Genomic DNA, 23,335 nt, shown 5'->3' on the forward strand with positions numbered 1-23,335 from the left:
ATGCGAAAGTTTAAAAGTAAAAGTCAAAAGTTAATAATTAATTGTACTTTGTTAGAAAGTTAATATAGTTAATTTGAATATTTACATGAGACATATTCATGTCCATATTTTTGTTAGCTTTCTCTCTTCATATATCCACATTATCATGCATGTTTTATAATATTTTATTTACAAAAATTAATGTCATTTCTTTTTAAAAATTTAACCTTTCACTGTGGTATTAGGTAATTCTCCTCTTCCTAGCAAAAGATTGCAGAATCTACTGTCCTGCTGATTGGCGGGTAATACTGCGGTCTGGTTGTGCTCACATGGTAGTATGGAGGCCTTCTGATTTTCCAGAACAACTATCAAATTTCCCTGGAAAAGCTTTGACACGAATAAGATTGTTTCGATCGTCTTGCATCCTCTATTAAGCGGTATCAGCGATTGATTTGAATTATCAGCTCACCCCTTTCCACAGAGGGCAACACCTTTGATGGAACCAGTTAGTTCATCCTAAGAGTGGTTTCCGGGCCAAGAAAAAATTAGCAACATAAAGAGGGTGCTCACAGTGCGGGTAAGCAGGGAAGAACAAGAAGGAGCAGTGGCAGGAGCACCCGATTTTCAACTTCATCAAACTGTCTGGTTAAGGTATGCTCTTCCTGTCTTTTGCGAAGATAATCTAGGGTTTCAAATATGCCGGGCATTTCAGAAATTTTAACCTTACCGGCACCTCCGCCGGAGGGCATTTCTGGCCCTTTACCACCCTCCCAGCTCTCCGCTGATAACGACATCAATGCGGTAGAAAACAAAGAAATTCAGAACCTAAGCAATTTAAGCATATCAGGGTCTGAATCTGTTGCCACACATACGAAAACTATCGGAATAATCCACCCGCCCCCGGACATCCGCAACATTGTCGACAAAACCGCGCAGTTTGTTGCCCGCAATGGCCCCGAGTTCGAAAAGAGAATTCTTGCAAACGAGAAAAACAACTCAAAGTTCAATTTTTTAAACCCTAGCGACCCTTACCATGCATATTATCAACACCGAGTTTCAGAATTCAGGTCCCAGGTTCTAAACCCGGTGCAATCACAAGCGGCACCGGCCGGTGGGGCGGCCGAGGCGGGTGCAACTGCACCAGCTGCTGCTGAAGCAAAGTTAGCAGATTTACCGGCTAGACCGGTGGCCAAACCCTTATTGCCTCCCGAGGCAGAGCAGTATACCGTAAGACTTCCCGAGGGCATTACCGGTGAAGAACTGGATATTATTAAGCTTACTGCACAGTTTGTGGCAAGGAATGGTAAAACCTTTTTACATGGACTGACGAGCCGTGAAGTAAATAATCCTCAGTTTCACTTCCTCAAGCCTACGCACAGCATGTTTACGTTTTTTACCTCCCTCACGGATTCATATTCTAGGGTTTTGATGCCTGCTAAGGGTTTGGTGGAGAAGCTGAGGAAGGATGGGGCGAGTATGACTACGATTTTGGAGCGGTGCTTGCATCGGCTTGAATGGGAGCGGTCACAGGAACAGGCAAGGCAGAAGGCAGAGGATGAAATTGAGCAGGAGAGAATGCAGATGGCCATGATTGATTGGCATGACTTTGTGGTGGTCGAGGCAATTGAGTTTGCGGATGATGAGGATGAGGAATTGCCACAGCCGATGACTCTGGAAGAAGTCATAAGGAGGAGCAAGGCGTTGGCTGCTATGGAAGATGAGGAAGAGATTGCAGAATCTGGAAAGGAAGTGGAAATGGAAATGGATGAGGAGGAGGTGCATTTGGTGGAAGAGAGCTTGAAGACGGCGAATGATGCTGAACAAAATGACAGTAACATGCAAGAGGAAGGCCACCCACAAACATCTGCTGCACTGCCTCAGGAGGAAATGGACCCGCCTATGAGAATTGTTAAGAACTGGAAGAGGCCCGAAGAGAGAGTGTTGGTTGAAAAGGATCCAACTAAGTTTGTGGTTTCACCAATTACGGGAGAACTGGTTCCCATCAATGAGATGGCTGAGCACATGCGGATTTCATTGATAGATCCCAAATATAAGGAACAGAAGGAGAGAATGATGGCCAAGCTTCGGGAGACAACTCTTGCACCAGATGATGAGATTTCAAGAAACATTGTTGGACTTGCTCGGACACGGCCAGATATTTTTGGTACTACAGAGGAGGAAGTTTCTAATGCAGTTAAGGCTGAGATAGAAAAGAAGAAAGAGGAACCAAAGCAAGTCATTTGGGATGGGCATACTGGAAGCATTGGCCGTACTGCGAACCAAGCCATGACACAGAATGCTGGAGATGAACAGATGGATTTAAGCAATAATGAGGGAAGGGATCTTCCTGGTCCGGCACCTCCTCCGAAAACAGGTTTGCTGCCTATTCGGCCCCTTCCTCCTCCTCCTGGGCTGGCATTGAATATTCCTCGACCTCCAAGCACAGTTCAATATTCTGCCCCAGCCACATCCGCTTCTGTGATGCCACCTCCCCCAAGGCCTTCTGTTCTACCACCTCCTCCTCTCCGACCACCTCCACCTCCTGCTGGTCTACCTCCTGCTCCGCATCAGCTCATGAACAGGCCACCTCCTCCACTTCCACCCCCAGGGTTGATGCCAACTTCAATGATTACACCACCTCCTCCAGGTTCTCAATATCCACCTATGCCGCCTCCTAGACCATTTGGCCCTCCACCACCAGTCCCTCCACCATCGATGCCCATGATGCCACCACCACCTCCACCTCAGGGAATGCCTCCCCCACCACCACCTGAAGAGGCTCCACCTCCACTGCCTGAAGAGCCCGAGCCCAAGAGGCAAAAGATAGATGAACTGCAACTCATTCCAGAAGATCAATTCTTGGCACAACATCCGGTATGTTTTAACTTCTGTGTCTCTTTTATATTTCTTATGCTTGACACTGTAAATGTCCCATACCTTTGTCAGAATTGATGGCTCGATAATATTTGTGCAAACCTATATATGTATATGTATATATGTGGTATATATGTATATATACACAGTAACACATATATAGCTACAATAGTTGGAGAGATGGGAATCATGTAAAGGTACACTATATATATTTTTAATTATATGATAAGTTCATATGTTAATTGGATTAGTTAGACAGGTGAGAACCATGTAAAGGTATGGTAACAAGTTTCTATGTTAATCATAATAGTTGGAGAGGTGGGGATCATTCAAATGTATAACTTTTGCATGTACTTATGTATGTATTCCTGTATGTATGGGATCATGTAAATGTATGCGTGTGTGTATGCACATATGTACGCATGTGTGTGTATGTATGTATGCACGTGATCACAAGTTTCTAGGTTAATTATAGGCTATAGTAGGAGAGGTGGGAATCATGTTAAGGTAGGACTATAGGGGCAAGATAACTACAAGATATTCATATGATGACATTGATAAATCATTCACATATACATAATAGATCCTTAATACATAACATTTGTGTTGAATTGAGAGTTCACATGAGAATCAAATAAATTAGCAAATGTCAAAACTTAATTCAAATTGCTTTCACAACTCATTGCTAATATAGTAATATGCATATGATATTAAAAATGGTATACAAGTTACAACAAAATGCCCAAAGGTTGCAAGTTTTGCTTTCAATCACAATATGAAAATACAAAAAAAGAAAATACATTGCTACCCCTAATTTGTATCTCCCAACACTGCATCAAAATCAGAGTCCTCCTCTTAGTCACTGCCACTGTGAGGGTCTGCCTCATTTAATGGAATCCCAACTAATCCCTCCTGTGCTGCCTCCTCATCAACCTAGGTGGCATCTTTGGGATCAACATCCCACCATAAGCCTTAAGTCTGTTTATACTGTGGAGTTAGACGATTTTGAAGTTGGAGAACACTATACATGGCCACTAGCTTCCTCACTCGTCTACAGGTAAGTCTATACCTCTTGATAGAGTGGAGAAGCTATATATGGACTAACTCCTCTCTGTAGTAGAGCAACTAGCAATTTGTAAAAGGAGGCAAATGACAAGAATCTTCGATTGTGGTGTATCCTTCCCTTGCCATATCCACCATCCAATACAGTTAGTTTGAGCTAATGTGGCTTTATCCATTTTTGTCTGTGGTTTATTGAATGTTGGATCACAGATTTGTTAAGGCAAGCCATTGCTTGCAAAATATGACGAGCACACGATTATTTTGAGAGGGGGGGCGAATCAATATAATACAAACTTTAACTATTTCAAAACTTAAACAGCAAGAACAAAAGCAACCACACAAGATCTAGCAATTATGCACACAAGAGGAATATGAGATTTGTGTGGAAACCCTTTCAGGATAAAATCATGGCAAAATATTGCTTTTATAAAACTCTTTTATAAGATTTGTAGGTACCAATCTATTGGCGACACCAATCCCCACAATTTGTAGGCACCAAGCCCCACTGCTAAGCACCAACTTAGTGAGAGACACCAATCTCTCCTTTAGGAAGCACCATTTTCCAAATCAAAGTTCCACCTTCTATGTTGCTTCTTCAATGGATGATGGATGTTACAATCTCCTTCATATATTCACTCTATGATTCTCCTTTTCTCATTAACCATAATAATAATATACTTGTATGCCTGCATATTCTTTCCTTATATTCACCTTATCTCTTGACATATATATCCCTCATAGATCTCTCATATATGCTTTATGATCTTCTTCGTTGCTCCACTCTTTATTGCCCTTGAGTGATCTTTATATATATATATATTCTATCCATGCCTGCCTTAGCAAATTTGATGCAATTATTTCCATAGATTTTTCTTCTCAAATCTGTAAATATACCCCTTGTCAAATCTGCTTATATATTATCCATGTATCTGCTGTTATACTCAAGATAATTCTGCTCTTACATGGAATGATTTCTCTTATTAATTTCTTACTCGTGTTCTAATGATAATCCTTTATTCCACCACAAAAATTCTGAGCTAAATCTGCTGTAGATCTGCTCTTAGTCAATTAAATTCTCATTTCAAAACTAACTTCTTTAACTCTGTCCTTATCTTCATTATATACCCATACATCTCCTATCATGAGGGGATGCGTTCTCATAAAGGGGCGACTCTGCCCAAAAGAAGCGCTCCTTCAAAGGATGCAACTTCATTAAAGGGTTGGGAGTCTTTATTAGATTTAATTTATTTCAAACCTTACTAAAGGCACCAACATATGGAGAGGGGTCGATCACTATAATAGAATTTATTTCCTTCATAAGAAGTCAGCCTTGTAAAGAATCCAAATTTAATTGATTGAAATTCCATCGCTGTCATTGTCTTGTAATAAGTCAGCCAAGATTTGTTACTTAATTTAAATCATACTGTGGAAATATTTGGCCAGGATGCTAATATCTTGTTCACATGTCTTATGTCTAATATTTCTTCAAAGTAACAACAAGCCACCATTAATCCATTGAGTCTGCATACTCAAACAGTGCCCATACAGTCCTGTGGTCTTTATATTGCCTACCATTGCTTTCCATTTACTCTCAAATTTCAACTACAAACATCTAACTACATTTCAATACCACCACTAGATCTTGTCATTCTCAAATCATCTTGACATCAATGACAATGAACTTAGACAATGAATTTTTCTTGACATCAATGACAACATTTGCAACAAAGTATTGTAGACTCCTCAACTAAATCATCTTTTGATAGGCCTTTCTTTCACCTCTTTGTGATCACCAAGAAGTAGTCTTTCAAGGTTGGTGTTTACTGTTGGCTACTAATTTTGCATTAAACGCTAACAGCCTTATGGGAAATTCAGTGATGGGGGATCTTTGTGCGAAGTTCACTGAATAACCTTTGGGTTTGAGAAGCCGACTCTTCATTAAATGGGGGGAGAAAAGGGAGAAAGAAATACGTAAAAGCTACACTAATTAGGCGATGCGCTAGAATATTTTTAAGACATTTGCAGCACAAAAAACCCAAGTAATTGTAGTTTTAAGGCCCATTCAACAATCTATGTGCCCTTGCAGCACAAAAAACCCAAGTAATTGTAGTTTTAAGGCCCATTCAACAATCTATGTGCCCAATACAATTTGAAAAGATAATTAAACAAGGCTCATTTAACATAATATGACATACACCATTCATCTGACAAATAACAAGTCATATAACATAGTTTAATCTATAGAGTCTCACAACACATATCATAGAAGTTACTGAATTTGAATATAGCACAAAAGTTAATCTATTAAGCTTCAAACAAAATAACCATAAAGGCCATAGGCATAGTCTGATATCTTTATCATCTACATAACATAATTAACATAAAGGCTTCTTCACAGAGCCAAAGTCTAATAATTTTTCTCAAAAGTCTGAACCTCTAAAACAACAGAGGGAAAGCTAATAAATAGCCCAGCAACTGCCCTCTGTCAGGAAAATCCTTGCGTGGCGTACATAGAGACGCATGCAATCAAAAAAGGCGAAAATGGCCTTTCGGTGTCATTATGCTAACTGCATCATGACGACTTCTGCACCTGCCAAAACAAGAAAATCGCGATGCCAATAGCATTCTGGTTCATGAATCATCGAAGGGACACATGACAACTCGGAGGAGACCCAAAGTGGAACGCAAAATGGGGACTAGGACATGGAATGCGGAGACGCCAAGTGTCACTACCAGCACACAGAGAATGGTGGGGCCAGGAGAACGTACACCGAGGAAAAACTTGCGCCACGCGATAGCTCTGCGCTTTCTCAATGCAAGGCGAGAAAGGCGAGCCGCTTAACGCAAACACCGTGACACCACGTGGCACGCGCGAACGAACGGGAGAGTGGGCCAAAGAGCAAAAGGGGAATGCTAAACACTTAACCAAAATGTCACTTGCGCTCAAATTCGAAAGAATATTAACATTTCTTGGCGACTAAATGGGGAATTCTGCTTGCGGAATGCTAGGACCCAAAATTGCTGGTTCAGAGACCAGACTTTAAGCTTGAATTGGGAAAAGCAGATCAAAGACCCGCTGCAATGGAATCCAATCATTTTCAGAGGGCAATACCCGAGCTTCCATGATTTGGCAACTCTGGTCCAAACAGATGACTTCATCAAATGGCAAGATCACTGGTTCCTCATGGACCATCTTTAGGAGCGCATAGAGTTGAGCCAGGGGGTGTAAAAGCTGTTCGACTTCCTCTGCGGAAATAGGACTACTGAGGCGTTGTCGGAAAGTCTGATCTTGCTGCAGCTGCTCGATTTGGCTCATAATTTGTTCAATCCTCAAAACAACATCATCAACAGGAAAAGGCAAAGGCTGGCCAAGGAATTAAGTGCTGCCGATGCTTGTGTGCGTGCTTTGTGATGATTGATGAAAAGATTGGCACTTCTGATCAACTGCTTACGATCTGCAACTCCTTTTGCTATCAAATCCTCATCAGAAGCGGCATACAACCATTGAATCAACCTCTGGGCTATGGGGAGCTTAGGACCAATTAAAAGCGTAACTCTGTCAATTAGAACGCTCGCTTCAACACAAAGAGACTATGCCTCACCTAGGAACCTGTTGACGTGTATTTTGTACACTGCCTAACACAGAATAAAATACCCAAGGGTACCTTATCCTCTCTTGAATAAAGCCTCCGAATGCTGAAGATGTCGCGAAAAGGATCAATCGGGATGACTTCAAGGTTCCTGTATGTAGGGTCTCTACGTGTGGATAAGCTCCAGTGGTATGATGTGATTTGCTGGAATCACAAGGGGACTTACATTTGATGATTGAACTTCTGATCTGCTTTGCTGGAACACAGGCTCTTACTAGCTTAGATTTGAAAAAATGGAAAAAGGATGAGGGCGAAGAGAAGATTTAATCCTAATACTAAGAATGTAGGAGCAATGATTGATCTTTGATGAAACTCTAACTAGGTCTTGTTTTGACATCGCAGGACCATCTCCACAAGGCTAGTGCGATCTTCGAAGGGAAGCTTTATGATGTTCAAATCATCACTGCAGGCATAGACACCATCAGGTTGATGCATATCAATGAAGAAGCGACAATTGAAGTTAAGCTTAAGCTGAACGATTCCAGTTGACTACACAAGGCAAGTCTGCAATCAACAAACTGCTAGTAGTATGGATATGCGAATTTCACCATCAATCAAGCATATTTCTTCCACTCATCTAATAACATGAAATCAAATATGAGAAGTATAAAGACCATGCAAATTGTCGAATCGACCCATAAATTTCACCATTTCTTCAATGAAGTAACAAGTCTTTTACAACAACATCTTGGCAACAATCTTTGCCTTCTCTCTCTACTCTACTCTAATTGCTATTCTATCAACTTCTATCTACTCTCTATCTACTAACTGCTTCCAACTATTTTCTAATTCTCTAACTGCCTTTACAAATGAAATGCCAGGGCTTATATAGTGCCCACAATACAATTCGATGGCTTAGATCAATTCGAGATCAATGGCCAAGATTCAACAATGAAAACCCTAATTAGGGTTTGTTACAACCATTACATAACATTTAATGCTTGACCAATGATAAAATTGTATTGCTTGGGCACATGTCCTCTCTAGAAAATTCCACCAATGGATAGCTGGGGTAGGTACATCGGAGTATGTGTCACCTCCCATGAGTTAGGTACATTGAATCTGGACATGCTGAGGTGGACCCCACTGACTGGAGAGGTGATGACTAGGATGCCACCTCATTTGACACTTGGTTGATACTCAATTTGGTAACGTTGAGAAGTTAGCCTTAATTAATTCTTCTGGAACTATCTGCTTCTTCAACGAACCCTTTGCTTTGACTTCTTGTGTCCTTGATTTGCAGGATGATGATGTACCTCGCCTTGGAACGCTGGATTGGAAGAGGTTGCCCTTGATGACGTTAGTCCAAAGAAGGTCGTCCTTGCCGATGCTAGACTGGATGAGGTCGCCCCTGTCCTTGCTTGATCGTCCTTGATCTGGCTTGATTTTCCTTGATGAGATCTCCATTTGATGCCTACACAACATTTCAAAATTAGTAACATGATTTTGCAATGAATAGCATAGATTAAATTAATTTTAGGAAACTTCATGATAAGTCCTTGAATTATCATTTCCTAAAAAACGATTGAGCTTATTGAAATTCAAAATTTCAAAAATTCAAAATTTAAGGCTATGACGATCAAAATTCGAAATTAAAACAAGGGATCTTGTCATACCTTACTTGAGAGCTTAACTCTAAAATGCAAAACAAAGGAATTCGCCTAGGTAAAAAAAATCGAAATTTGGTGACTTCAACGTGATCTCTCTCAAGCTAGCAACTTCGCCACCTTTGGGGGAGGGTCTTCAACGTCTTTGATGTAGCCTTAGCAATTTCGCACAACTCAAACTCGCACTCCCCTTTGAAGATGTTTCGCACCACTTTGATGAAGTTCGCACCCTATATCTTCTTGATGAAATTCGCACTTCTCCTTTGTATTCTCCAAATCGCATGCGAATGAAGTTTGAATGATGATGTGAAAATGAAAATTTTCACCTTCCTTTATAGGCGCTCTCCTCTCATTTATTTCTAGGCCGACTTTGCCAAAATAAGGTAATTTAAAACAATTTCTAAATAAAAACCAAGACCGACCTTTGTAAAAACAAATAAACTCCAAGCGCTCCACTTTTAAATTAATTAATTTAATGCCTATATTTTTTAATAAATCCGATTTTTTAAAAGGCAAAAATTAATTAATAAATGTTCATGCTAAAATTTTAAATGCTATTTAATTGAATTTTCAAATTTATTGATCTTTAGCATTTAAAATAAAATCCAAAGAATGTTTTAGCGCCAAAATTTTGAAAAGGTGGAAAGATACAAACCTATCGCTCTGGTCCCTGACTGAGGACAGGAGCGAGTTATCACCTTGATCTTGATTCTCTTGCTTTTTATGTTCAAAACCTCCATCTTCACGTTGAAACTGGCATATTTGTCAAAAACCTCGAGCTTGATCGTCTTGATTGTGTGAATGAGTGCCCTCTAAGGTGGATATCGCCCTGGTCCCTTGGTGAGGGACAGGAGCGAACTTAATGTTTTCTCCTTGACCTTTGTTGCTTCAATCTCCAATCTTCATCATGTGGCAAGTGAGGACATTATCCCTTCGTTCCGTGCTTATTCTACTTATCGTTAACAAGGCATATTGGATGTTTAAATGGTTTTCGCCCTGGTCCCTTGGTGTGGGACAGGAGCAAACCTTGTGTTCTAGCTCAACTTTGCTATTTTTCAACCTTTGCTTCTTGTTCATTGCCTTCCAAACGATATCTTTAACCTTGTGTAATCTTGCTTCGACATGATCTTTAAAGGAAATGAGTGTTTTTGTGAAAATCGCCCTGGTCCCTGACTGAGGGACAGGAGCGAACTTTGGTATCCTGGGCTTATCCTTGTTCTCATCAACTTACGATCTCCCTCACAGTGTAGAATGAGGTCCTTTGATCCATCTTGGACGCTTAAAATGTGATTATCATTCAAAACTTAGGCCTCCATAGAAATTTCGCTCTGGTCCCTTACTGAGGGACAGGAGCGATCTTGAACATTTAGTGCAAATCCTTCAACTTTGGCGGTCCTTGTAACTTTGTTCTTCGTCAAGATGCTTCAAAACGTTTGTATCCTGACTTGGAGTGGTTTGAACTTGGATGGAAGGCAATATAACCAATATTTCGCCTTGGTCCCTGGCTGAGGGACAGGAGCGAATTTGCTTCTTTGGTCTATTTTCCTCATGTTTGCGCTTTCAAATTATATTCAACTGATGAAGTGTATCTCCTTGGTTCTCCTCAAATCATCAAATTGTTCAAATCCTGCAAGGACAAGGCAATGTTGGATTTTAAGCTTCGGTCCTTCACTGAGGGACAGGAGCGATTTTTACTCCTGGCACATTTCCGTGTTTGCGAAATTCTTCAAATTATATTCAACGGAAAGATCATCCCTCCCTTTATCACTTCCAATTCGAGATTTGTCTTGATCCTGCAGAGACAGTAAAATTTTGAGAAACGAGCTCCGGTCCTTCACTGAGGGACAGGAGCGATTTTGCTCCCACAGGTCAAAATATCAAGATTTTACGAATTTAGTCACTTCACAAGGCAAAAACAAGTCATTTCTAATGCCCGGGATCAATTATCAAAATTTTCAAAATTTGGTCAAAATTACTCAATCGGACAAAAATAAAAAATCTCATCATTCACATTTAGACAAATTTGGACTCTGCATTCAAAATTCCGACCGAAACTAGACCAACTCACTTAGTCTCTGGCGAATTCACTTCATTCAAAATTGCATCCTATGAGAGGAAGCTCAAAAAGCTCTCAAGACTGACTGGACTCTGGCCTGAAAACACAATAACGGAAACCCTAAGGCTTGACCCTAATCCAGACAACTGACAAACTACCAAAACCCTAAAAAGCAAAGCGAAAGGCGAGCAAAAATGAGCAAAAAGAGGGGGTCCCCATTTGCAATGGGGCGATGTGTGAAAACGTCACAACAGAACCTCAGCACGGGCTACAGCGAAGGGCAATACTGCTTAATCTTCTCCCAATGAGAAACATATAATTCTTCCACAACCAGGGAGAGATTTTGAGGAACTTCCAAAGGGGGGGGGAAGCTGAGAATAGCGTGCGATTTCATCGTCCTTCGCTCTTATCTCGTTTTGTAGATCTTTATTTTTATCCTGTTCACGAGTGGCTTGACGCTCCAAAGCGAGGATCTAGGTGCCTCTATCCTGAAAAGCTTCCTGAAGCCGCGCTATGCGATCTTGCTCTTGTTGTAATAATCCCCTTGCATTCTGGAGTTCCTTCTTAGTGTTCTCCATGCTACTCTGCATTTCGCGCGTGGTTGTTTCAAACTTCTCTCTTTCCTCATAAAGAGTGACCTGCACATTGCTCAAATATTGAGCGTATTCTTCTTTTAGGCGAACCTCTTCCTGCAATTGAGCTTGAATCTGGGTAGCATCTTTGGAAGCTGCTTTCAGCTGCTGCACCTCTTGTTCTTTCTCTTGCAATTCCTTCAGTGCTACATTCCTTGTCGCCTTTGGCCCCTTCAACTGGGAACTCACGTTATTCAGGGCGGCTTGCAACTTCCCTTTTTTAGAATTGGCTTGAGTTAATAGGCCTTGCAAACGGTTGATTTCCGCACTTCTAGCTTTGTCCTCCTTTCTCTGACGGTCCAAGGATTCTTTGAGGCCACTGAGCTCTGCTTGCATCTTGTCCAGACGACGACTTTTCTTGATGAAATCCGAAGACACAGCCTTCAAACTTTCTTCCATGATTTCCACCTTATCCATTGCAGTAGTGTTCGTGAGATCAACCCCTACAACATGCAGGGAGTAATCATCTGGCTTCATTTGGGCCTCTGGCTTATTGACCTTTTGTAACACAATTGCAAAGAAGAGACTATCATTCTCCTCACTGAAATGTGTCTGCACATGTGGCCGGGTTGGCCTCAGTCCATCCTTCTCCTTCCTCTTGTGAGCCCGGTTAAGATGGGCAGTCTTAGAGTAGGTGACTTGTTGATGATAAGTATCCGGGGCTGAAATAGCTTGACCCGTAAACGCTGAACCGGGAGGGACAACATAGGGAAAAGAGGAAATGGGACCACCAAAGCTGGTTTGAATGGGTTGCTCCAGCGTGGTTGGGGAGAATAACGGTACAAAGGGAGGGGCTCTTGAAAAAGCTGGATCAGCGGATGCTGCACTGACATTGAGGGGAGGAGTGGACTGTCTGAAACCAAGCCTATGTGAAACAAGGGTTGTAGCGAAAATTTGCGGCAAGAACGTTGCAAGGAAAACAACATCAGGGGTAGGGAGTGAAAAAGCGGCCTGCAATGATGCAACCTGGGGTTCAACCGATGTTTTGGCGGGTGCTAATGTAAGAGCAGGAGGGACTTGAGCAGACATAGGTGCAACTTGGGGCGCTAAGGAAACCGAAGATTGAGAAGAGATGAAGGGAAGAGTAGGGTGCACCCGAACCATGGAAGTCGCCGTTTGCTGAGAGGTTGAAGGAACCACAGGGACTTGAGAAGACGAATCCTTCTTTGTAGAACCCACGTATTGTTTTTTTTTGGATGGGGGGTCGGGGATCTGTTTTTCAACTGGTCTTTTTTAAGATTGGGAACGGGGCTTCCGAGCTGGGCTAGTGAAAGGAATTGAAATGTTAGCCTCGGTACTTTTCTCTTCCACATTTATAACCTCCACTTCTTGTCGTTGAGCCTCCTCGGGGGATGAGTTGTCACGTGGGGATTCGTCACTTGTCTCTTCCTCATCATCACCGTGCCTTTGCCATTCATCCTCAAAACGCTTGTCCAAAGGAGCGTTCCCCACATTAGCCCTGGGTTGTTGAGTTTCTTGACGGTAGATCCAGAAATGCTCCCTCTTCTTTCTAGGCCAAAAATCATCTTTCATGGCCTTCAGCATGTTCCGGGGAAAAGGCTTAGCCGGGTTGTACCTTTGCGCGGGAGTGTAGAAACTCAACCATGGGGGCGCTCAGTTACAGGAAAATCACTAGGACCCACATAAAGGCTCGGGTCATTCATTGGCGGATTGGTGCGGCCCTCCCATGAGCTCCGTGGCACATGCTTAATGGCATTTTTTTTGTATTTTCTAGACAGACACCCGTCCGGGTCATAACTCCATACATCATCAATTACTACCAAGCCGAGTTGCACCAGCTTGGAGGTCAAGACCTTCTCAGCGATACTCCTTCGTTCGAGAATGATGGGGCCAATAGCCTTGTGGTCTCTCAGGTATGGATGTATCATGTTTCCTTGATCCTATAGCCTTCTCAACCTCCACCAGCTGTCGGAATATTTCAAGGGCGAGGGTTCTTTCAGTGACATTTGAAAAGAAACCCCATCATGGGAGCGGTGATCTCCCGGTCATTGTCATGACTGCACAGGAACACAATTGTAGAGGCGATGTCCTTAAGGTCATCTTGCCTTAAGTCACTACAGGGCATAGGGAGCTTTGGAGGCTCAACCACAAAGCTTTGATTCAGCGCGGCTTGACAAAAGGGAATGATGTCTTGCCTGGAGTACCAATAATCTTCCATAGCATTTTTGTCAAAAATCTCTGTGATGTCAATTTTGGGACAACACAGCATGTGTCTCGAATAGCTTGTGGGGTTATAATAACCTGCAAAGAAGAGCCCTGTATTGAAAGGGAGTTTGGCACAAATCTGTTTGCGCATGCTGCAACAAACTTTGGACAATGTGGAACCATGGGGACCAAGAATTGAGGAATGCTGCTATTCCAGAATTTGAATGCCATAGATTGCAGCTCATTCCTACGATTTGACATTCTTGCGCACGTGGCCTCCCTGAGGGCTTTTGGCTGCTTGTGCAGGTCAGACTCAATGACCTCTTCAAATGAGTCGATCACCGCCATGGGGTCACAGGTGTGCGTCTTTGATTTGGGCTTAGTCTTGGGGTACTCTGGCTTTGGGGGCATAGCGTGGGATGCATATGAAATTTCTTCGTACACATCCACCCACATTTCGCCTTGGGAAGGATTAGAAGTCCCTGCTTCCATCTCCATTTCTCTACAGACAAGCTTTCTGATACTTCTGGAGGGTTTTGGGCCTTGAGATGCAAAATGAAAATATTGCATGCACTTTTGAGGCTTTCTTCCTTAAATGTATCGCATTCCTAGATTTGTGTGCGAAAAGGGTGCATTTATGATAAGTGTCTGTCGAACGTATGCCACCTCATTCTCCAGGCGACATTAATGCTAAAATGTGAAGAAGCGTCGCCATTTGTGTTTTTTAAAAGATATCAGCCCATTACGCCGTCATTCTGATCCACTTGGAATGATATGCTTGTTAGGACAAATCTCCTCATTAAGGAGAACATTCGTGGCCAGCAAAGCTTACACGAGCCAAAATAGTCCTGCGGTTTATTGGGCTTGGGCAAGGTGTTTGAGTACACTGCTACTCCTTTCAAGGCTCTGTACAGGACATACGCAACTCTCAGGCCCAACTACATTCACTTGCACGAGTAATGAGAAAGGACAGCTACATCGAAGATTGAGGGCGCCGACTCTTGATTTTTTATTTATTTCTCAGGGCTGGAAATAGCTATAAATGTCTTTTCAAACATTCTTCTGCACAGTAGCTGGCTTAACGACAAAGTTCTAGAGTTATGGATACTCTTGTTAGGCTTACCAGCAGCAAAGCGCAAGTCGCTTTCTTAGGCAACATTTCAGACTGGAGGTTGCAGAGTATGATGCAACGAAAAAGCCTTTTGATTATTGCTGCTATTAAATGGGTGCTAGGGGAGTATTTTATTGACGATGTAGATAGATACCGTGTCAACAGGGACATCTGCTCCCGCTTTGTGGCTTCATTGCTGGACGCTGTGACGAATGATTATCTGGTGATGGAGCTGACTCAAACACTCTTCCCATTAGAGTACTTGGGTGGTCTCGAGGACGTTGTGGAATATTTTGTTCCTTTCAGAGGTCTGCCCTTGGCCTCGGACCTGCAATGCTTCATAGCCTTCGGAGGGGATGTGAACTGGCGCCCGCTTATAGGCGGTTTAAAGACTATGTCGTTGTCTGCTCATCGCTTTCGTGTGGAGTGCTGCTGAGTTTCTCCTCCGACTCCATCAGATAGTGCCTGCTCCGGCTGGCACAACTTGGTACACTGAGTTCCGTGACTATATCTTCTCGCGGATCCTGACGCTACATATTGTTCCGCATCTGGTGCTTGTATCAGTATTCCAGGAGTCAGACAACAACTCAGGCCACAAATGGATGGAGGAAGAAGATGATGAGGATGACGACTCTGATTTCCTTGTGGAAGAGGAAGAGGAAGAGGACGAAGAAGATGATTGAAGAATTGCACATCCTACCTCAAGAACCTGCCACCTTGATTTGAAAAACCCATAGGCTACGAGCCTTTTCAATGCATTGTAAAAAGATGCTACTATATACTATAATGAATCTCTTTTGCTTGTTCATAGCGCATCTTATGGTTACTTTTTGTTTCTTACAATGCGTGAAGAATCATAATTAAATAAATAAAGGCACACTAAAAATACATTATTTACATGGGAACACAAATGCTTTAGTAGAAAGGTATAAGATGAAACCCGTTAACCAGGATTTCGAGAGACTCTCCTTGCATGTTTTCGAGGTCAAATGCGTTAAACCCCTTGCAATTGGTTATGCGGAAAGGTCCCTCCCATAAGCCATCAAACTTTGCATGTTGACCTGGCCTAGCTGCTCTCTCATTATACTTTAAGACAAGATCTCCCTGCTTGAATCTTGGGTTTGAACTCTTCTTGCTGTCAAACCACCTCTTGACAGTTTGTTGGTGGTTTTGAAGTGATTCAAACGCTGCTTCCCTTGCCTCTTCTAATTCCATAAGTTCCGCCAAGCTTACTTCCATGGGCTCATTTTCGGCCACCTCAATGGACTTGAGGAGTTGCAAGGCGGGGATCTCCATTGATATGGGGAATAAGGCGTCTTTGCCATAAACCAGCTTGTATAGAGAGTTCTTGAGAACTTGCTTAGGTGTGATTCGGTCTGCCCATAATGTGCTTCTCAAGTGACAATGCCACTCCCTTTTGTATTTGGACCCAATCCTTTTGATGAGTCTTATCAGGTTCTTGTTAGTGGACCCAACTAGGCCGTTTCCTTGTGGATAATAGTTTGAGGAAGTTTTTAGGTAGATACCTTGGCTGAGAGCAAATTGAGTAACTCGGGAACCTGTGAATGTTCACGCATTATTTGATATTATGGTTTGCGGCGGGCCATACCGACATGCTAGCTCCTCCAAAAATGCCAAGATTTCTGTTTCTGTTGCATTTTTTAGGGGTACAACTTCGGACCATCTGGTGAAGTAGTCAGTAGCAGTGAGGATCCACTTGTGTCCAACAGAACTTGGCGGATTAACCATCCCTATGAAATCCAGACCCCACTGAGTGAAGGGCTCTTCGACCATTATTGGTCTAAGCGGCAATGCTGCATGCTTGCGTCTGCCACTGTAATATTGGCATTCCTTGCATTTCCTTACCAGACCATGTGCATCTTTAAACATAAAGGGCCAGAAATACCAAGCACGGGTAATCTTAATGATAGTGGTTTGCGTTGAATAGTGGCCCCCCGATAGGCCATTGTTTCTGTCGGATTGGCTTAGCACCATCAGCAAGCTCAATGGTATGCTGGATGATGCTGGAGTTGTAACCTTTCAAATCTTCATATGACCATGCAATCACGCCAAGGTATTCATCACAATAGCGAGCCAACCTTTCTTTGTCTTTTGGGGAAACCTCCTTTCCAACCTTGAGCGTTCTCCCATTTCCCACTGACATTTCAGTGTAGATCAGCTGTGAATTTTCGTTTGTCGTTTTTAGCATCATCATGATCAAATAAATTTTCCAGTGTGATTAGTCCATTTGGGAGTTTATTGGATTTCAGTTGAATGATTTGATCCCCTAAGCCTCCTTTACTTTAGGTTGCATTTGATCAGCAAACTCTCCGGAGTTTTGGATGAAAAAAGCAATTTGTTCATCACTTTCAAATACTTGCTAGTGGGTATCTGTTGATGTGCCTTTTGTACACGACCAAACACAAAATAAAATACCTAAAGGTACCTTATCCTCTCTTGAATAAAGCTTCCCCGAATGCTGAAGATCTCGCAGAAGGATCAATCGGAGTAGCTCCAAGGTTCTGATTGTAGGTTCTCTACGTGTGGATAAGCTCTTGCGGTATGATGTGATTTTGCTTGGGATATCATTGGAACATGGGTCTTTACTGATCCTTGATTTTTAAAAAAGGGAAAAGGAAAAGGGTTGGAGAAGGATCTAATTCTAACACTAAGAATGTAGGAGCAATGGATGACCTTTGATGAAACTTTAACCAAGTCTTGATTTCACATGCTAGGATCATCTCCACAAGGTTAGTGCGATCTTCTAAGGAAAGCTTTATGATGTTCAGATCACCGCTACAAGCATAGACACCGTCAGGTTGATGCATATCAATGAAGAAGCGATAATTGAAGTTAAGCTTAAGTTGAATGATTCCAGTTGACTACGCAAGGCAAGTTTGCAATCAACAAACTGCTAGTAGTATGGATATACAAATTTCACCATTGATCATACAAATTTCTTCCATTCATCTAATAACATGAAATTGAATTTGAGAAGTATAGAGACCATGCAAATTGTAGAATCGACACATAGAATTCACCATTCCTTCAATGAAGTTTACATGTCTTTTGCAACAATCTCTTGGGCAACAATCTTTGCCTTCTCTTTCTACTCTACTCTAAAATGCTATCTACTATTGAGCTACTAATTATTGACTATCTCTCTTTTGCTAACTCCTAACTATTCTCTGACTATTCACCCTTACAAATGAGGAGCCAAGGCTTTATATAGAGAGCCCTTTACAAATTGATGGCTTTGATTGACTTAGAATCAATGGCTAGGATTAAAGGATAGAAACCCTAATTAGGGTTTGTTATAACGAACTTCCTTAGCCAATGAGAAAATTACATTCTAGGAGTGAGGACCAATAGGAAGCAGGGGTAGGTACACCGAAGTTTGTGCCGTCGTCGATGAGTCAGGTACATTGAATCTGGACATGCTGAGGTGGACCAATCCAACTGGAGGAAAAATGACTGGGATGCCACCTTGTCTGACGTCTGTGTCTTGGTTGATCTCTTTTCTGTCTTTTGACGCGATGAATGATGTACCTCCTTGACTCCCATATGCTTGATGAGGCTTCCTCATTGTCAAGTGTTCTTTCTCTGGTAGCATACCTCGCCTTGAAGTGTCATTTTTCTCTATCATCATGTGGTTTCTTCATGTGGTAGGATGAGGTCTTGAGGCTAGCTTGCAACTCCTGGAACACTTGAAGTCTTCCAACGCTTCAAAACACCTTGAGTCCTCCTTTATGCATCTGGGACGTCCTTGATGGTGATGGGCTTAGAATAGGTCGTCCTTGTCCTAGCCTGATTTTCTTCCACCCGCAAAACAAACCAAAAGATGATTAAGTACACATGATATATTTATCTCACATAGCATTTTCTACCTTAAATCTTCAACAAAAAGGCATTAGAATGAAATTCGCTCAAGATCCTCCCCAAGGACAGGCCCTATAAGAATCTCGCTCTGGACCCTTTGGAAGGGTTAGGAGTGAAATTTGGTATTTTGCTCAATTTAGACCTCATCTCCTTGCCTTGAACTTCTCTTGACCTTTGAATCGCTTTCTCCTAAAGACATCATTGATTTTACCTCCAAAAAGACCAAAAAAGAGGATTTCGCTTTGGACCTTGGCCAAGGACAGGACCTATAAAGAATTTCACTCTGGACCCTTTGGAAGGGTCAGGAGCGAAATTCACATTTTAGGACAAAATCTTCACATTTTGTGACCACAACTTGCTCAAATGCATGTCTAAGGATCCCTTTAATCTCAATCAACACTAGGTTTGATGCAAAATTGGAGCAAAATGGAGGTTTTAAGGATTTCGCTCTGCACCCTTTGGAAGGGTCAGGAGCGAATTTCTTCCTTAGGCTCAAATTCTATCATTTCTCGACTCCAAAATGCCTCCCAAGACAAGCACATGCTAGCCCTCTCTCCACCAAGGCCTGGGAATCCTTCTCTTAATCTCAATCATGGGCAAACTAGGTGATTTTGGGAATTTCGCTTTGGAACCTTTGGAAGGGTTAGGAGCGAAATTCTTGATTTGCTTGTTTTCCTTCACCTAGTTTCATTCTTCATACCTTACTTTCCTTCGACTCTCCCTTTTGGATCCCTTTTTCATGAAGACAACACTTGTTTGACCTCAAAAAGGCCTGAAAGGAGAATTTCGCTAAAAACCATGGCCAAGGACAGGACCTATAGAGAATTTCGCTCTGGACCCTTTGGAAGGGTCAGGAGCGAAATTCAAGTTTTAGCTCAATTTCTTCACATTTGGTGGTCACAAGCTATTCAAAGGCATGCCTAGGGGTATCTCAAAACTCAATTCACCCTGATCCACACTTGGCTTGACACAAAATTGGGAGAAAAAGGAGATTTTGGGAATTTCGCTTTGGACCCTTTGGAAGGGTCAGGAGCGAAATTCTTGTCTTGAGCTCATTTCTTCATTTTTTCAACTCCAAACTACCTCAAAAGGCAAGGACACATCACTTCACTTCCATCCACGCCGTAAAACCAAGGATTTGACCTCCTCCAAAGCAAAATTCATGATTTAGGACAAAATCCTTCACTCCTTCACTTCTTATCACTTCCTAAGGCAAAAAACATGTCAATCCACTTCCAAATATGCCCAAGGAACTAAGATGTTGGTCCAAACAAGGAAGAAAATGAGGTTTATGGAGAATTTCGCTCTGGACCCTTTGGAAGGGTCAGGAGCGAAATTTCCAATCTTGGACAAAATCCTCACTTTTCAATGCTTTCATTCACTTCCTAAGGCAAGAACATGTCCATTTACCCCCACTATGTCCAAGGAACAAGGCTTTTAGTCTAAATAAGGAAGAAAATGAGGTTTATGGAGAATTTTGCTCTGGACCCTTTGGAAGGGTCAGGAGCGAAATTTCCATTCTAGGTTGATTTTCACCATTTCATCACCTCAAACCTTCCTTCAAAGGCTAGAACACCTGTAGGTCACTCCGACCATGCCTTAGAAGTCTAAAACTTGGCCATGACAAGGAAGAAAATGAAGGTTATGTGAATTTCGCTCTGGACCCTTTGGAAGGGTCAAGAGCGAAATTCTTACTTGGGCTCATTTCTCACCTTTTTCCTCCCTTCTTTGGCTTGGATATAACTTCTTAGGCCTCCTTCCATCATGATCAAGTGAATTTGCTCCTCAAGTTGGCATCTAGTTCAAGATTTTGTGAAGAAATAGGGTCTTACAAGAATTTCGCTCTGGACCCTTTGGAAGGGTCAGGAGCGAAATTTGCATTTTGGGTTGATTTCTGACTCCATTTCCCACATTTCTTCATTTAAACAAGAGAATTGCCTTCAATAATACTTGGGACATGGATTAGCTCATGGCTTTGGGCAATGTAGAGTGTCTTATAGAGGAATTCGCTCTGGACCCTTTGGAAGGGTCAGGAGCGAAATTCCTATTCTAGGCTCAATTTACCTTCAAATTGACTTGACTCTGTCGTAGACTTGATCCTAGATCCATTTCCATCCATATCCTTGCAAATTTGCTCAACCATTCAATGATTTAGGTGAAGAATTTAGGTCCTTTGTGAAATTCCGCTCTGGACCCTTTGGAAGGGTCAAGAGCGAAATTTGACATTTTAGCCTCTCCGTTAGGATTCATATATGGAATATATAACATTTAAGTATAAGTGACATTTATTATATCTTTCTTCTTTCTTATACATTAAGTTATATTCCATATATACTGTCAGGATGTTTGAGAGTGCTTTCGGACCTCCAGGAGTTATTATAATGCAAAATCTAGTTTTTGGAGGATTCTTCAATTTTCCAGACTTAGCCAAATTTTAGGACATTTGAGGATCAGGATGACATTCCAGACTTCTCAAGGCGAATTCGCTCTGCCCTTGATTTAAGAAATGGGACCTAGGAGGACATTATGCATTCAACCAAGGTTTGATTTAGAAACTTGAAGTGCGACCAGATAGTACACAAAAAACACCCTAGGAATGATCTAAATTACCCCTAACCATTCAATTGACTTGACCTCTTGAGGAGATCCACTCGACTCAAGCAGAGCCTGCTACCCTAATGAGCCCCCTGGCGACCCCTTCAAATGCAAAAGGTCAATAGACAAGAACCCAAAAGACCTAAAAAGCAAACCCTAGAAAGCAAAAAGTAGGGGTCCCCATTTGCAATGGGGAGATGTATGAATATGTCACAACAATATCATTGTCTGGAATAGCTGGTCGAATGACCACGTGGACTGCTTGAGGGTTGGTAAGCAAATCTGCAACAGGGTCGAATTGCGACCCAATAGTGGCCATCCGATCAGCGGTTGCATTTTCCTTACAAGGAATCCTCTGGATGTTGAAAGCACCAAAGCTTTTAATCAAATCCCATGTCCTGTGGCGATATGACCTCATGCAGACGTGTTTGGCACTTGAGATCCCTCGGACTTGGTGCACTATTAGCTCAGAATTCCCTAAGACTTTCAACTGTTTAATCCCCATCCACTCTGCTAAGTTCAGGCCTTGAATTAGTCCCTCATACTCCGCTTCATTGTTTGAGCAAGCAAACTGCACGTGGAAAGACTGCAGGACTTGTTCGCTGGAAGGAGACGTAAGGCAAACTCCAGCGCTTGAACCTATTTTGCATTTGGCACCATCAAAGTGCAAGGTCCAGAGCGTGGAAGACAACCCCTCCTTGGTTAGTGGCTCTTTAGTCAATTTTGGAATAATCTGATCCTCATAAAAAATACAATAGGTACCGAGATCCGTAGCATGGTAATTGGAATATGGATCAAAATTTATGAACTCGTTAAGGAAAACTTCTTTTTCTGGCGTAATATTGCTTGTCACCTCTTCATCCTCTAGAAGCTCTACATTTCTCCTCTCCTGATTAGAGATGGAGGTATGGGTGGGCTCAAAGTTGATCATAGCTTGATCAACTACATGCTCGGTATGTAGGGGCTTTGAAAGAATTTTGAGTTTAGCACCATGTTGGGTCCAGAGGATGAGATGGGATCAATCTAGGGATAGGTAACCTCCTATCTTAGCAGTGAAATCGTGGGAGAGGCAAAGGCCGAAAAACAGGGGGGATATCAATAACTACTACTTCCTGGGATATGGTGATGCTAGGACATGCGAACAGTGTCAGCGGGAGACTTTTAATAAGACCCACGGTCTGAACTTTGTTTCTATCTAGTTGCATAATGTCCCTACTTAGAGGCTCGTATTTGATGTTCAAAACCTTGACAATTTGCTTTGGCATGATGGTGGTGCTAGCGCCAGAGTCTATCATGGAATTATGCAAAAGCTTGTCTCCTACAATGAGGGTCAAATAGAACAGATTTGGTTTAGGCTTACCCTCCACTTGGGATCTGGGTGGTTCTGCCTCATTCGTTAACACAGCTCGCAGGCGTGGTTGTGTTGCGGGGATCGCAAATCTTTCCTCATTAGCCCACGAAGAACTGGCAACATTCTTGTTGGCAGGTCTTTCCACCTCTACCAGAGCTTCTTTTAATCGATTCTTTTGCTCTGGGATGCTAAGGATATCTCATAAAGAGACATTAGCCGGGGCTTTCTTTAGCTGCTCCACCATGTCTAATACTGACGACATGGATGCTTTTGCTTCTCGTGGCTTATAGGGGATAAACTCCTTCCTCTGATATGCGGTAGCAACCGTAGGTTGTTCAGGAGCCTTTTCTGAGCTGAACTGAACTTCCCTTGT

At 42.3% G+C, this 23,335-nt stretch overlaps 1 protein-coding gene across 1 annotated transcript in view; it reads left to right on the forward strand.

Moving 5' to 3' along the window:
- The first annotated feature begins 210 nt into the window (after window positions 1-210).
- The window catches only part of LOC131033992 (probable splicing factor 3A subunit 1), a 49,452-nt gene continuing 26,327 nt past the window's right edge, over window positions 211-23,335 (forward strand). The window contains exon 1 of the mRNA XM_057965316.2: window positions 211-2,853. Within this exon, the coding sequence (XP_057821299.2) occupies window positions 676-2,853 (2,178 nt within the window). The 5' untranslated portion in view covers window positions 211-675. The remainder of the gene's footprint in view (window positions 2,854-23,335) is intronic.

The sequence above is a fragment of the Cryptomeria japonica genome, chromosome 7 (assembly GCF_030272615.1).
Source record: "Cryptomeria japonica chromosome 7, Sugi_1.0, whole genome shotgun sequence".
NCBI lineage: Eukaryota > Viridiplantae > Streptophyta > Pinopsida > Cupressales > Cupressaceae > Cryptomeria > Cryptomeria japonica.